Here is a 17,190-nt window from a genome sequence, read left to right as displayed (position 1 = left end):
TTCAGGGGTTGGGGTTGGGCTTGGCCCCTTAGTTCCAGTGAAAGGAACTCTTAAAGCTTCAGCATACCAAGACATTTTGGAAAATGTCATGCTCCCAATTTTGTGGGAACAGTTTGGGGATGGCCCCTTCCTGTTCCAACATGACTGTGCCCCAGTGCACAAAGAAAGGTCCATAAAGACATGGATGAGCGAGTCTGGTGTGGAGGAACTTGACTGGCCTGCACAGAGTCCTGACCTCAACCTGATAGAACACCTTTGGGATGAATTAGAGCGGAGACTGTGAGCCAGGCCTTCTCGTCTAACATCAGTGCCTGACTTCACAAATGCGCTTCTAGAAGAATGGTCAAAAATTCCCATAAGCACACTCCTAAACCTTTTGGAAAGCCTTCCCAGAAGAATTTAAGCTGTTATAGCTGCAAAGTGTGGGCCAACTCCATATTAAACCCTACGGATTAAGAATGGGATGGCATCATGTGCATGTAAAGGCAGGTGTCCCAAAATGTTTGGCAATGTAGTGTAAATTTATTAATAAATTATATCATAAACCAGCACATGATAACCACACTATAAACCACAACTTACCGAACCACTTTGGTTCCGTTTCTGATCACTTGCATGTCCACACTACACGTGCCATTAGCATGAGCCACCAGGTTGATCTCAGAGAACTCGGCCTGAAATCATATAAATACATGATACGTCTGCTGTTATAAATCATGACAAGCATATGCTTGCTTTACTACATTTTCTATATAGTAAGTGAATGTAACACAACCTTGTTTTTCTAATTATGCAATTATTGCATAATTGAAGAGGCAGAATAAAGCCCCGGTGTTCACATTAGTCACTTTAATTAATGCTTGTGATCTTTACAAACAGTAAGTAGGTGTGAATCGTGTCCCATAACCATTCCTGCCACTGTTGCCTCTGGCTTGGCGTGCTCAGTTGGGGACACTACATTTTTCAACTAAACATCGAAATACATCTAAATAATAAACTAAATTAACCATTTAAACTAAATTACTGATCAAATTATTGATCTAAAGCCCACACTGTCACTGTATGATACTTGAAATTTTTCCAGAATGGCTATACAGCTGAATAAAATTATGCTGCATTATTTTCCTGTTTAACACTGTAAAGCTGCTTTGAAACAATCTACATTGTTAAAAGCGCTATATAAATAAAGTTGACTTGACTTGACATTCCTCATCACTGTTCACACTCATCTGTTATGTAACATGAGCTTAAATCTGAGGTTTATACACAGACGCAATAAAACTAGCTCTTTATATGCATAATTTCTGTAGAATGGTCGCTCATTGGTAGTAAAAACTCCAGTTATATTGTTGCAGGCTTTCTCAGTCACTGTCTTAATTGGAACGGTTTGCTTTATTGGCCATTTGTGACCGTCGGACTGTCAATTAATGAAATCCAACCTCAGCTCTATTACATGTTCACGATCAATAACCAATCCCTTGATTACTCTTTGCTTCTGCTCAGGGTTAAAGGGCATCCAGACAATTACAAGTATTGGCACAATTCAGATCAATACTAAGGGCTTCCAGTCAGGAACTTGTGGCTGCGGCGTGTCATAAAATACTCTGGAAGCATTTTTATTTTGTAACTAAAGGCAATTTAAAATGAATATAAAGACAATAGACCAATCAACATTCACTTATAAAAATGTAATGGCCATTCCTATGTGGTGCAATCACTGAAACATGAATGAATAGCATAAAAAGCTCCTACTGTAACATTACTTACTGGAAATGTATTGCTTGACAACTTTGCAGTGTTATGTTTGTGAGTGCATGTACAAATAAAAATCAGCAGAAAGTGTCTGACTTCACATGTCTGTTTTCAGCTTCTCCCTGACTGCAAGTCGATTGGTTATATCCAGCCGCAGATGATGTCATACACACCTAAAGACTTCACTTGCTTCATTACTGGATGAATCAGTGTTTTTGAACGAATCTCTTGAATTAATGATTCAATGACTCACTAATTAAGACTTCACTTGTTTAATTACTGGATGAATCAGTGCTTTGGAACCAATCTCTTGGATGAATGATTCAAGGACTCACTCAAAAATACTTCACTTGTTTCACTTTTGAATGAATCTCTTGAATGAATGATTCAATGACTCACTCAAAAAGACTTCACTTGTTTCATTTTTGAATGAATCGCTTGAATGAATGATTCAATGACTCACTCGTAAAGACTTCACTTGTTTCATTTTTGAACAAATCTCTTGAATGATTCAATGACTCACTCAAAAAGACTTCACTTGTTTCATTACTGGATGAGTCAGAGTTTTTGAACAAATCTCCTAAATTAATAATTCAATGACTCACTCATAAAGAGTTCACTTGTTTCATTTTTGAACAAATCTTGTGAGTTAATGATTCGATGATTCACTCGTAAAGACTTCACTTGATTCATTTTGAACGAATCTCTTGAATGATTCAATGACTCACTCATAAAGAGTTCACTTGTTTAATTACTGGATGAATCAGTGTTTTTAAACAAATCTCTTGAGTGAATGATTCAATGACTCACTCATAAAGACTTCACTTGTTTAATTGCTGGATGAATCAGCGTTTTTGAACAAATCTCTTGAATAAATGATTCAATGACTCACTCCTAAAGACTTCACTTGTTTCATTTCTGGATGAATTAGTGTTTTTAAACAAATCTCTTGAATGAATGATTCAATGACTCACTCATAAAGAGTTCACGTGTTTCATTACCGGATGAATCAGCGTTTTTGAACGAATCTCTTGTATGAATGATTCAATGACAAACACATTTTTAACAGTCTCTTGTCTCCACTTACTGGTGTAACAATGTAATTGATACAATCTTTATCTGAAGCATCAAGTCACTTTCTAAAGGTGATTTGCTCTATTTTTATCACTATCGAAGACATCAGTGTTTATATCTGAACTATACATTTTGGAATGACAGCCCGTCAAGTCACCAATGTTTGTGGGTGCATGCAAAAATAAAAATGAATAAAAAACAGTTTGAAAACAACCAAATCAATATTTAAATGGTTTGTGTGATCAAACTGAGAATAACAACCAGGTCTAAAGCTATTAGAAATGCTTTACCTGTTCAACTTTGACGTCATAATCTCCTTGGACCTTCTTCCCACGAAAAAGCTTTGCCCTGAAAGACAAAAAAGGTATTCATGAATTTTTCTTTATGCATGTTTGTAGTGTTGTTCAGTCAGTTTATGCATAAACAATTCAACATAATTTACATCCCTGCAGCTATAATGACTGAAACAACAATCAAACAAACAAACTGCGTAATTGCAGAGCTGGCGGCTGGGAAATGATATAAATGCAAACAGATGCAGAGTTCCAGTCACTGGTTTTGATACGTTTGTGCATTTCTGCCTCTTGTTCATGCTCTCTTTGACTCTCTTGTTTTGGGTTGTTGAATGAGCGGTTACAGAGAAAGCAATCTGACAGCACAGCAGGGTAACACCACCCCGTGAAGACAAGAAAACAGATAAAAAAGGGAAGATGGCTGATATCTGGTTGAATCAGTGTCTTTTCCTCTCTTTAATACGCAGAACAAATAGAGAATCTCAACATCAACATCTCTCTCCAGTCATGTGCCCTTGCTTTTTGCAACTTTCAAGCTCATAATGCAATTTTGCATATGTTTAATGTGAAGCAATCCCATGCTGACAAAATCTCACTGCAGCTGAGGCCATCATACTGCCCACCAGAAACTATGATTGATTATGCGATGCTGCCATCTAAAGGAAATACAATATTATGTCATGTAATATTGTACTTCCTTTAGATGGCAGCATCTAAGCACAATTTAAAAAAACCTGCTAAATGTCCGGTGCCAGTGAAGAATGCAAGCATGCACTGTTTGGTTGGTTTTAATTTTGGCAGTATTGAAGGCAAAACACCTGTGTCTTTTCAAGCACACGACTGAAGCTCTTTAGATCTGATTGAAAACAATCCCATAGTGCAAAAACAGCCGTGAGAAGATTTCCATACACTGAAATGACTGAACAGGCATGCACTGGTAAAAGGGAAACCAAAATGAATAGGATGCCATTTTCCATGTTTCCTGTAGCTTTTCTTATGTGATATATTCCTGCATTGCTACATTCATGCATGCATGCATTTCTGTTTTAATTGATATCACCTGGTGAATAATCCAAGAACCTGAACAACACCGTAGTGACCATCACACAGCAATGCACTAAAAACCACAACGCATGCATACCCGGGTAAGTCATAACACCCTAGTAACTGCGGAGCAACAGCCACCCACATCACTCCATCCTCGTGCAAGTGAGACAAGCACCACTCAAAATGATCAGTTTTGTCAGCGGTAGCATTTGTGAGTAAATAAAGAAATAAAGTGCCAGCTGTCTGTTAGAGAACAGACTGGCTGCAGGCAAGCACTAAGAAAAATGGTCATATAATGCTAAATAATTTCTGGACCTGCAAGGAAAAATATTTCAATGAGGAAGTAAGCTTATTTTGTACAGCTAAAATAACTGGAAGTGAAAGACACCTGAAGCCAAACACATTCACTTTCCAAATGGCTGTGTTAAAATGAAGGTGGAATGGATAGGATTACATAATAAACAAGAACCACTGCCAAAGAAACGATCACAAGCTGCTGTAGAGAACTGCAGTAATACTGAAGGACAATCTGACATGGCCGCTCACATGTTGAGTGTGAAATCATGACATGCTGCAGTCGTGCAGTAATAAACACAGCAGTTTCTGTTTGGGATCAGAGCTCATACACGACCAGTGAACCTTCCTCATCAATCTCAGTCTAGATCTCCATCAATACAGGGAGTCTTGCAACATTCAGGAGCAGATCTGCTTCAGTAGATTTAGAAGTCTTTCAATTAAACACACAGAAGAAACCAAAGGCAAGTTTACTTTGAGCAACATTAACAGCTTTAGGGTTCACTACAATACTGACTGCCCCAGCCAACAGAAATATGCGGACTGTCCAAAAAAACCCCAAAAAACGACTCTATAGATATTTTTTCAAGCACCTTATTACGACCTTTATTTAAGTTTTTAAGTCATGCACCCTCTAGCTGCCGTAAAAATAATGACAGTGTCGTGTTAAGTCTGTTGTCGTTACCAGTTAAACTGCGTGTTCATTTAAATGCAATGTGTGGAATTTTTACCACCATTTGTCATATTTCCATTTAGCAAAAATCTTTTTTTTATTAACAACTACATACACCCCACCCCTACACCTACCCAGTGATATATAGTGCATATACACTTTATGAGCACATGCGTTCCCTGGGATCGAACCCACGATTGGATGATCACATGATTACGATGTTGAATTTTGCAATGCTCTATCAATTGAGCTACGCAAAACCCAAAATATGACGCAAATGAAAGGAAACAAAGCATTAAAATCAAAGTGTCCTGTTGTCGATAGGGCCGCAACGTTAGTAAATGCTCCTATGGGTCGTATTTCATGAATTAAAATGAAAGTTTCCTGTTGTCGATAGGGGCGCAACTTTAGTAAACGCTCCTATGCGTCGTATTTCAGGGAAGTGACAAATGACCTATATAGGCGTATTGGTTGGAGGACATGTTGACCATATGGGTAACACTTTACATAAAGGTTCCCTTTGTTAAGGGTTTATAACAACCTGGTCTCACAGAATTCTGTGAAATGAACACAGGCCCCTTAACTCAAAATCTGTGGCAGTTTCACGGAATCGCTGAAGTGATTCCTATGTAAGTCAATGACAGTAAAAACATGATTTTATGAATATTTCTAGGCTACTTTTATATTTTGGAGCAACTAACTCCACTCCTACCCTAAACCTACCCACTCTCAACAATATAAAACACATAACAGGCAAATACAAGTATAGTCACAGGTATTTATTGCAAAAACTGACCAAAAACAGTATAAAAGTATTAACTCATGTTGCATTCCAAGTCTTTTGAGGTCACACGATATCTTCATGTAAAGAACAGATTTGATCTTAATGTTTTAATCGCTAAAATGATGATCCAGCCGCTCCGTGAACATATTCATTCATATCTCTTTAGCATGACGCAATCTGTCACAAGACACACGAAAGCCAATGGCATTTTACAATCTAAGCCGACATAACGGCGCAATTGGTCACGAGACATACGACAGCCAATGCCGTCAAAGCTGACGTAACGTTTCTTCCGGCGGTAAAATTTGAAATGTTTTTATGATCTTTGGCGGATGGACTCGACGCTGCTGATCGCTTTTGGGGATTTTCTTCACACAAATCAATCGTTTGGGCTCGGAACACTTGGAATATTTGTACTTTTTGAATAAATTGTGCCTGCAGTCGTATCTGCCTGTTATATCCTGTTTTTTATAATACACAAATGGGTAGGTTTAGGGAAGGGATTGGGTTACATGTTCAAAACGTATCTGAATACTGTAAATAAAAAATAAATTGTCAATAAAATTATGCTGGCTGATTAAATCGAGAATCACACTCCATGTCATAATGGCAAAATCATAGTTTCATGACGATAACCATGCCCAACGCGTCTGTTTACTGTCATTGACTTACATAGGCATCACTTCCGTGGACCCATCACGGAATTTTCGGTGATTCCGTGAAACTGCCACAGATTTTGAGTTAAGGGGCCCGTGTTCATTTCACGGAATTGTGTGAGATCAGGTTGGTTTATAAAGGTGTTTGTTAATGACTAATAACTCATTTTAAAATGAATTATAAATCGTTAATAAGCAGTTATAACTGCAATTCATAAAGGGTGACTTTAACGCAATGCCTGCCAAATAGTGAGCCATTTTTTAACTCACATGTTATAAATGCTTAATAAATGTATTTATTCACACTTATTTAACTCAATACCAGATTCCTGAGTATTGAGTCACCCTTTATATTCATGCAGTTATTATAACTGCTTATCAACGATTTATAATGAATTTGTAAATGAGTTATTAGTCATTAGCAAACACCTTTATAAACCTTTTACAAAGGGAACCTTAATGTAAAGGGTTACCAAAATCTTGTTAACATTAGTTAATGCACTGTGAACTAACATGAACAAACCATGAACAGCTGTATTTTTTATTAACTAACGTTAACAAATATTAACTAATGCTGAACAGAGGTGTGGTTCGTGGTTAGTTCATGTTAACTAATGCATTAACTAATGCAACCTTACTATAAAGTGTTACCGAAATAGTTTACTGACAACTTCAAGATTCAAGATTCAAGATTCAAGAGTTTTATTTGTCACATACACAGTTATATACACAATATACAACTGGCAGTGAAATGTAAACAGGTCCGCTCCATGGACAGTGCAAATAACAGTTACAAGAAATTAAATAGAAATAGAATAAAATTAGAATAAAAAGTATTAACATAAGTAGAATTATAAATAAATCAAGTTAAGATAAAAATAGGAAATAAGATAAAAATAAAAATATAAAAAATATGTGGATATGATAAGTGAGATAAACTGTAGACTTAAAAATAAGTGGTTAACATAAAATATATAATATGTATATATAAAGAAGTATAATGTGCAAGGTTTATTACAGGTTGTTACGCAGTAACAATAGGGACGTAAAGTGCAGTGCAATTGCAGTATGTGGATGTTAATGTTAAAAGACTGGATGTTTATGTGTGTGCGGGGGTGAAGTGAGTCACGTGACTGAGTTCAGGAGTCTGATGGCCTGGGGGAAGAAACTCCTCCTGAGTCTTTCAGTCTTTGCCATCAGGCTACGGAAGCGCTTACCAGATGGCAGCAGGGTGAAGTGAGAGTTTGCAGGGTGATTAATGTCTCTGATGATTTTAGTAGCTCTACCTCTGCAGCGTTTGGTGTAGATGTCCTGCAGAGACGGGAGAGCTGAGCCTGAGATGCGCTCGGATAAGCGCACCACTCTTTGCAGGGCTTTGCAGTCGTGACTGGTGCTGTTCCCGTACCACGCTGTGATGCACTGAGTCAGGACACTTTCTATCGCCCCTCGATAGAAAGTTTTCAGGATGGCTGGTGAAACCCTGAATTTCCTCAGCTGGCGCAGGTGGTACAGTCTTTGCCTGGCTTTTTTCACCTGTGTCTGGATGTGTGTAGTCCAGGTCAGATCCTCGGAGATGTTCACACCCAGGTATTTGAAGCTGCTCACTCTCTCTACCGGTGTCCCGCTGATCATGAGAGGGGAGTATGACCGATGCTGTCTCTTCCTGAAGTCCACAATCAGTTCTTTGGTCTTGTTAACATTCAGAGAGAGACAGTTGTCCTGGCACCATGATGTCAGTTGCTCCACTTCGTCCAAGTATGCCGTCTCATTGTTGTTGGAGATGAGACCCAGGACAACAGTATCATCAGCAAACTTGATGATAGAGGTGGAGCTGTGTGTGGACAAACAGTCATGGGTGTAGAGAGAGTAGAGCAGGGGACTCAGCACACAGCCCTGTGGAGCTCCAACACTCAGGGTGATGGAGGTGGAGGTGAACTGGCCTACTCTCACCGCCTGGGGTCTGCCAGTGAGGAAATCTTCAATCCAGAGGCAGAGAGAAGAATTCAGGCCTAGATCCAGGAGTTTGTGTGTTAGCTTAATGGGAACTATGGTGTTAAAGGCTGAGCTATAGTCAATAAATAGCAGCCTGACATAGTTCCCACTTTTGCTGTCGATGTGAGTGAGGCAGGAGTGAAGGACGTGAGAAATGGCATCTTCAGTCGATCTATTGGGACGATAGGCAAACTGAAGAGGGTCCAAAGTGTCAGGAATGGAGGAGCAAATGTTGTTTTTAATGAGTCTCTCAAAGACCTTCATGACTAAAGATGTGAGAGCCACTGGACGATAGTCATTTAGGCAAGAGGGTTTACTGATCTTAGGTACAGGGATGATGGAGGATCGTTTGAAGGAGGTGGGGACAACAGATGTAGCAAGGGACTCGTTGAATATGGATGTAAAGAGCCCTGCGAGCTGATCAGCACAGGACCGCAGAACACGACCTGAAATACCATCCGGCCCAGCAGCTTTCCTGACATCCACACGTTTGAGTGCCCTCCGAACCTCGTCCTCCGAGACAGAGATCACGTGACCGTTGCTGCTCTGAGGGACTCTCTCTGACGCGTCACTCGCCGGAGTCGCGCTGCCGCGATTACCATCAAAGCGAGCGTAGAAAGAGTTTAACTCGTTCACCAGTAACGGATCAGCTCTCACCTCTGCAGAGGATTTAGTTCCAAAAGCACAGATGGTTCTCAGTCCCTGCCACATCCGCCGGGAGTCGTTGAGTTGGAAATGAGATTCCACTCGGTCTTTATAGCGGAGTTTTGCGGCTTTAACGGCGCGCCGGAGGGCGTAACATGAAGCTTTGTACTCCCTCATATCCCCCGTTAGGAGACCGGCATTGTAAGCGGTGGTGCGCGAGTTTACTGCAGTGCGAATTGAACTGTCCACCCACGGTTTCTGATTAGGGAAGGACGTTATAGTTATTGTTTGTGTGGCTTGCTCTGTCAGTGTGTTAATAAAGCAGAGCGCCACTTCTGTGAACTCGCTGACGTCTTCAGAACTCGCGCGGAACATGTCCCAGTCGACGTCATCAAGAGCTGCCTGTAGCGTGATCTCTGAATGGGATGACCAGCGTTTGACTTCCCTCCTCACCGGGGGCTCTTGAACGAGCCTTTGTTTATATTCCGGTGTGAGGAAAATGGCGGCATGGTCCGATTTGCCAAAAGCTGGCTGTGAACGAGCTTTGTAGGCGTTCTTAAACGGAGAGTAGCAATGATCCAGTGTGTTTGCTCCTCGTGTGGGACAGGAGACATGCTGGTGAAAGTTTGGCAATACTTTCTTTAGGTTTGCTTTGTTAAAATCACCCGCGACGATGAAAGCAGCGTCGGGGTGTTTGTTTATGAAGCCGCTGGTCACATCATGGAGGGCAGATAAAGCCAGCCCCGTGTCTGCTTGTGGTGGAATATAAACGGCAGTGGAGATGACCGAGGAAAACTCCCTCGGTAGGTAGAAAGGCCGGCACATGATAGTTAAATGTTCCAAGTGAGGCGAGCAGGATCGCGAAAGAATGGAGATGTTCCTAGGATCGCACCATTTCTTGTTTATCATGAAACACACTCCACCGCCTTTAGATTTCCCGGCCTCGGCTGTTCTGTCCATCCGAAAAACAGAGAAGTTCTCGGACGGCGTCACGGCTGTATCCGGGACCGCTGGCGTGAGCCATGTTTCGGACAGACAATAGATGTTGCAGTCTCTCATGTCCCGTTGAAAACTTATCCTGGCTCTAAGATCGTCCATCTTATTCTCCAAGGATTGGACATTTGCGAGCAAAATGCTCGGGAGAGGAGGACTGAATGCTCTTTTTCTCAGTCTGTTGCGGATCCCAGCGCGTTTCCCGCGGTGTTTTTTGAATCTTCGCCGTCGACTCGAGTGGCCATTGTTCAACTCGGCGTCCCGGCGAATCTCAGATGGAAGATTGGAGAAAGTGTCCTGAAACAGGTCAGTGTAGCGGTAACCAATTTCCAGAAGTGTTTTGCTGTCGTAACAGATCAAAGCAGATGATCCGTTGGAAAAAATAGAGAGTAAAAGAGAGTAGAATAATAAATAAAAGCAAAGTCTTAGCGGAGCGACCTGAACGGCGACCGAGCACGGCGGCGCCATCTTGTATCTAAGATGGCGCCATCAACTACTAAATATTTTATAACTACCTGAATTAATCATGAATTACAGTAGAAATTAGGGGTGTAACGATTCGTTTTAACAACGATTCGATTCGTATCACGATTTGAGGTTGTCGATACGATTCAAGGACGATATTGGTTCATTTAGAACGATACGATCCGAAACGATTCAGTGACTTGAAATCAATTCAGTAACTTTTTAGCCAAAAATTGTGTGACTGAAATAAATATCTGGAGACTGGTCAGTGCAGGTGAAGTTTCCTAGATTCCTGTTGTTTCTTGTAAGGGAATCAGGTATAAATTAATTATGGATATAAACAAACAAGTAAACAACAATGATTGGCAAATGCATTCACATTTTATTTGAATAAAGTGCAACCAACTGTTTAGGTTGAATTAACAGGAAGTTAACCTTTTCTGCTCTCAATTTCAATATTCAATACATTTTCAATAAAAGCACTGTAAGTGCAACCAACATTTCAACAGTAGGTTAACCTGCTACTTCTGCTTTTGTTTTCCAACATAAAAATATTACAATATTAATATCAAAAATAAAGTGCAACTAACTTCACTTCAGGTTTAATAAATAGTAGGTTTACCTGCTACTTTTGCTGTTGTTTTTCAACATTAAAATAATACAAATACAATATTATTATCAAAAATAAAGTGCAACCAACATTTCTTCAGGTTGAATAAACTGGCTGAACCTGCTACTACTCTCAGTTTAATAAACAAACAATATTTAACAAAAGATAAAATGTAACCAACTACTCTTCAATGACTCTACTTTTTTTTTTTTTTTTTTTTAAATATCAACTGATCAACATGATCTGACCGCAGAACACTTCTCTGTGCGTTCACTATGTCGCCAGCAGTACTAAAAACTCGCTCTGCTGGCACACTGGTGTCAGGAATGCACAGGTAACATTTAGCAAGGGTTGAAAGTACAGGTAGCTCTTTCTCCTGGTGTCTTGATAATTTCTCGTTCATTGGCTTCTCCTCTGCCATCCGCCATGCTATGTTTTGTTTTCTTAGCGCTGGTGCGTGGCGATGATGTCACAGATAGGCAGACTGAATCGAGTAACGTTTAACGCCTTTATCATTAAAAGTGCTAGGAAAAAACATCCATATAAAGTCTGACGTGCTTAAATAAAATGCTTTATTTCCTATTATCGATACAATCGATTGATTACCTTTTAAAACGATGTTAGATCGAGATATGTCGTCCGGAAGGCCAACTTGCCGAGCACAGATCGATGTAGTTAGATCATAGGAATATAAATCGATACATCGATGTAGTAGATGAATCGTTAGACCCCTAGTAGAAATAAATGTTAATAAAGCATTTATTAACACACTGAGTAACTATTCCTATATGTCTAAATAATAAGATGTATAAATGTACATTTAAATAGTTTATTAATCATTTACTTACACTTCCTAAATTATCTTATTGACCACTGACAACTCCTAAATAACTGGTTTGTAAATAATGTAATACTTAATTTAGAAATGATAAATTGATCATTTATAAAGTATAAAAATACAATTATTAAACACATTATAGATATGCTTATAAATCAAGAATAAAGCGTTTATAGCTATATTTATAAACTGCTTAGTAATGTCTATTAATGCTTTATAAAGGATGAATTAACTATTTACTAATGCTTAACTAATGCTTCATAGTGTGTAGTTATTATAAAGTGTTACCAATATGTCTAATATCAGATATTACAACTTAATGTTTTATTTTAACGATAAGACTGCTATTGCTCAGGTATAATAATTAAACTGTTTTTGTGCTACAGACCTGAATGTCTTGTTGAGGACAGGTGTGCTGAGACTTTATTAGGTAATCAGATTAATGATTTTCATAAAATGGGAGAAAAGTCTTGAGTTTTATATGGGCAAACAGCACATATGTGACCTTGGACCACAAAACCAGTCATAAGGGTCATTTATTTGAAATTATGGGACAATATTTGAAAATCTGGAATCTTAGGGTGCAAAAAAATCTAAATATTGAGAAAATCGCCTTTAAAGTTGTCCAAATGAAGTCCTTAGCAATGCATATTACTAATAATAATACATTTTTTATATATTTACGATAGGAAATGTACAAAATATTTTCATGGAACATGATCTTTACATAATATCCTAATCATTTTTGGCATGAAAGAAAAATAGATAATTTTGTACCCATTCAATGTATTGCCACAAATATATCCGTGAGACTTATAACTGGTTTTGTGCTCCAGGGTCACATATTCTTTAGAAATTATAAAAAATCTTGAACTACTTGATCTCATTGAGATATCCTAATCCTCTTTTCTAGGTTCTTCAGTCCACCTAAATTAACTACTAAAACTACATCTGTAATTCTTCATAATATTTCCACAGAAAGGATGTTGTTGTAGTGTAGTATAAGCGAATGAAGAGGAGTGAGCAGTGAAGCGCTCTGACAGCCGTTATGAATCACTCAGGTTAACACCGCCGCTGCTTCTGACGTGGATGTTGGATGGTGGGCTGAACATTTTGTAATTAAGTCATTGTTTTTCTGCAGGCTAGCAGAGGAAACCAGAAAGAAAAAAAAGATCTTGTCAGATTTTCTTTTTGGTCCATTGCCAGTTCAGCAGAAGCTTGTCAAAAATTGAAGATCTCTTGCAGTACTGAAATATTTGGATTATTCTTTCCAGAGTGCCAGTGATTAAAGAGCGCAGTCGAGCAGAACAAGTGCGCTATGAATACACATGGATAATCTTTAACGGGTTGACAGAAAGAGGAACTCTTAGGTCACTAGCCTAATAACTATTGTGCTGTGAAAATGATGCAGTTTGAGGTCGAGGGTCAGAAATCAATGGGGGCTGAGGATGAAAATGCATTTGAAGGTGAAAAAATGCCACCAAACTTCAATAAATGGGTGCAAACATGTTTTTATTTGCAACTTCTGATACATTTCTTTTAATTATATTCTAGGCCCAGTTGTATTTCTAATTATTCAGCAGAATAGATTTTATTGTATTGACATAAAAGAGTGGAACACATAAAGGTAAAAACCCTCCTGGATATCAACTTTCAGTAAAGCTTTAAAGAGGACCTATTGTGCCTCTGTCCATATTGATCTGTCTTCAGTGTGTAATGTTAATGTTTTTCCCTTAACTCTTTAACTTGTGTTTTGTTCAGCACTGTGGTCAGCCATGTTTGCTGTTTTTAAATGTGCTATATAAATAAAAACAAACTTGAAACTTGAAAAAGCTCCAGTTCTTCTCTCTATCAGTGTCAGTGTTTCTGAACTCCTGAAACACCTCCATTGTAGTCTTGAGTTTTCTTCAGGAACCAACACGTCACAATATTCCTCTTAATAATAATTCATACGCAGAATAAAGTAAGGGACGGACATTTCCCAAAGACAAATCACAACACACTGCTCCAGCCGACCAATCAGAGCACATTGTGCTTTTCAGAAGGAGGGGCTTCATAGAGACAGGAACTAAACAGAGTGTTACTGACAGACTGGGAAGAGAGGAGCCGCAACAATGGAGAATATGAGGAAATAATCAACATTCAAGAAGGAAAACCTGCTCTAGTAGAGCCAGAAAACAACAACAAGATATTTTTATGACATTTTTAGAGGTTTTATAATTAAACTTGTGTATGTAATGACAAATTATATTTAAAAAAATCAAGGGATTTGACTTTGAAACCCATGCAGCAGTAAAGACAGTGTCAAGCTTGTTTCAAGCTCCAGGACGTCCCTTAGCAAAAAGGGCATATTTCCCCACCCAGTTTCCACCCTCTGAATAGGGAAAGTGTTTTCATGCCCTCCTCTGCGCCACTCCAGCTTACCAACCGCAGATAAAAGAGGGATACTAATAAGCGCCGACTTCTTTGATCCTGCCATTTGATCGAGGCAGCTGCCATCATCTGTGTGTATGAGTGAGAGGGGGAAGTGTTCAGTGAGCTAGTGAATCTCATCCCGTGCTCTGGGTGAAGCGTCAGTATTACTGATTATCAGCCACATCATTATGCTATTAACCATTGTGAGGAGGCTGTCATGGGGGCTTTGATTAGGAAAAAAACAACACAATCACAGTGACAAATAATAACACATAGGCCACAGATACACACTGCAGCTAAATTCAGTGGTCACGAAAAAATCCACCGCATTTATAAAAACTCTAGTCTACACAGTGTGTTTGGAACTGACCTGAACAACTAGTTGTTGATGACATATTTTAACACACGTCTCTCTTCTATAGATAGGCATAGATAGAAAATCTTGCCCTGACAGCCTTCACTGGTAAAAAATTATGTGTTGGATTTACTTAAAATATATATGCACCATTTTTGCATCACACTTTTTAAGTAAACCCAACTTGGAATAATTTTACTTACAGTTTTTCTCAATTGTTTACACACAAATACTGGTCCTTGAGACACAATGACCACAACATGTAACTCATTCACCAACCCCCTGAACCAATTCTGCTAAACTACAAGCACAATTCCTGCTTTACATTCAAATTGCAGTTTTAAAACACACTTTTTTCAAAACACTACACACAATTCTCTGCATTTGGCACAGTTTTCATGCAGAAAATCTCTTGTTTTCACAAGGAACACACTGCCATTCAAATATGCACACTGACTCTTCACATGGGCAAACAGCTGTCACACAGTTTTACAATTAGCAAACAGAGCTTTAGCATAAAAGGGCAACAGGTGAGAAACCGAAGAGAGGATGCAGCATAGTTAAATCTTTTTTTTTTTTTACTGTAACTGTACAGTAAATTCTTCTGTTGTTTTGTATGTAGACCACAGTATGTGCAACTTTGTGATGGTTGGGGTGTACACTGTGTACATTGTTTTTGTGGGAAAAATAAAATATATTTGTTACCATGTATTTGTGTGTTCTGAGTATGAAAACAATATTCTCAAATATTTTACAACACACTTATGTATGTACTGTCTGTTGTAAGTGTAACACTGAACCAAAAAAGACCTAAGTCATTCTGATGAATGGAGAAGAAGTGTTTTCCAGTCATCATAGTGTTTTACATTGAGCACATCAGTGTTCAACTGGTTCTTATAAATGTCTATTCATATGATGGTTTGCGTGTGTCATTTGAAAACAAAATCCCATTTTGAGAAGAAATAACATTGTTTTGAATGTAAAGTTTCATTTTGCAGGAGAATTGAGGGGTTTTGCCCATTGTGTGTGTTTTTTTTGGATTTGTGTGTAGAGTTCTGAGAATATGAGGCATGCTTTCAGAAAATGTGTGTAAACAATTGAGAAAAACTGTAAAAATTAACATGAAAACCTTTGTTATATGTACTTAAATATTTGAGTTCACTCAACATTCTTTACTTAAAAATATATGTAACACGATAGAATCTACTAAGTAATGTTAAGTTAACACAACGTGCACATACTTGCATGTTACATATATTTTTAAGTAAAGAATGTTGAGTGAACTCAAATATTTAAGTACATAAAACAAAGGTTTTCTTGTTAATGAAAAACTATGGCATATTAATTAATTATGAAAGGTTTTATGAGAATATCGAAATTAAGTTGAAATTGAGAAGTCAAGGCACCTTTATTTATATAGCGTTTTATACAGTACAGATTGTTTCAAAGGAGCTTTACAGTGATAACAGTTTCATTATGGCATCTGTTTGGAAACGTATGAAGTTGAAGCTTTATTTCTTGTTCATTTAGCCACTGTATGAAATAAATAGCTAGGGTTGTGTTTAAATAAAAAATAAGCAGATCTAGTCGTTATTAAGGCCTTTATGTGTGCAGTTATACTGTCCTTCCACGAAATGCGAAATACCTCTAATTTTGTTTTCTTCCAGCTACGCTCCATTTTTATGTCAGAATTTAGACTTTTAATAATTTTCATGTCATAAATAGTCGTAATTATGAGACAGTTGAAATTATGACATACTGGCCCGGTTTCACAGACAGGGGTTAGATTAAGCCAGGATTAGACCTTAGTTCAATTAGGACATCTAAGTAGCTTTTATAAACATGCTTTAGAAAAAAATTATTACTGGTGTGCATCTTGAGATAAAGCAATGACACTGACATATTTTAAGAAGCGTCAGTGCAAGTTGCTTTCAGTTAAAACAGCTGAAACATGAATTTTAGTCTTGAACTAGCTTAAGCCTTGTCTGCGAAACCAGGGGACTAAGTCATAAGTATGAGATTAAAAAATTGAGATATAAATTTGAAACTATGAACTGTCAAAATTAGAATGTCGAATTTTCACCTCATAAATATGACTTGGTGTGTCATAATTTCATTTATTTATGCCATAATTATGATTCACAATTATGATTCATTATGAAGTCACGGGGAAAGAGCTACGAGCCTAGACCTAATCGTGTTGCCAGATCTTGTTAGAAAAAACAGCAAACAAGAAAAAGCTCATAATAAACCAAAATAAATAACTTTATATTGAAATTAAGACCAAAATGATCATTATCTGCA

The 17,190-nt window shown here is 38.1% G+C and overlaps 1 protein-coding gene across 1 annotated transcript in view; it reads right to left on the bottom strand.

The window, feature by feature from the left end:
- Window positions 1-17,190, bottom strand: part of syn2b (synapsin IIb) — a 115,324-nt gene that overhangs the window by 56,951 nt on the left and 41,183 nt on the right. Inside the window, exons 2-3 of the mRNA XM_079844979.1 lie at window positions 3,117-3,174; window positions 583-674 (exon numbers count right to left, since the gene is read on the bottom strand). Of these exons, the coding sequence (XP_079701105.1) occupies window positions 583-674; window positions 3,117-3,174 (150 nt within the window). The remainder of the gene's footprint in view (window positions 1-582; window positions 675-3,116; window positions 3,175-17,190) is intronic.

The sequence above is a fragment of the Gobio gobio genome, assembly GCF_949357685.1.
Source record: "Gobio gobio genome assembly, chromosome: 19".
In the NCBI taxonomy this organism is placed as follows: domain Eukaryota; kingdom Metazoa; phylum Chordata; class Actinopteri; order Cypriniformes; family Gobionidae; genus Gobio; species Gobio gobio.
The sequence above is the reverse complement of the archived record's forward strand: the minus strand, read 5'-3'. Positions and strand labels throughout refer to the sequence as shown.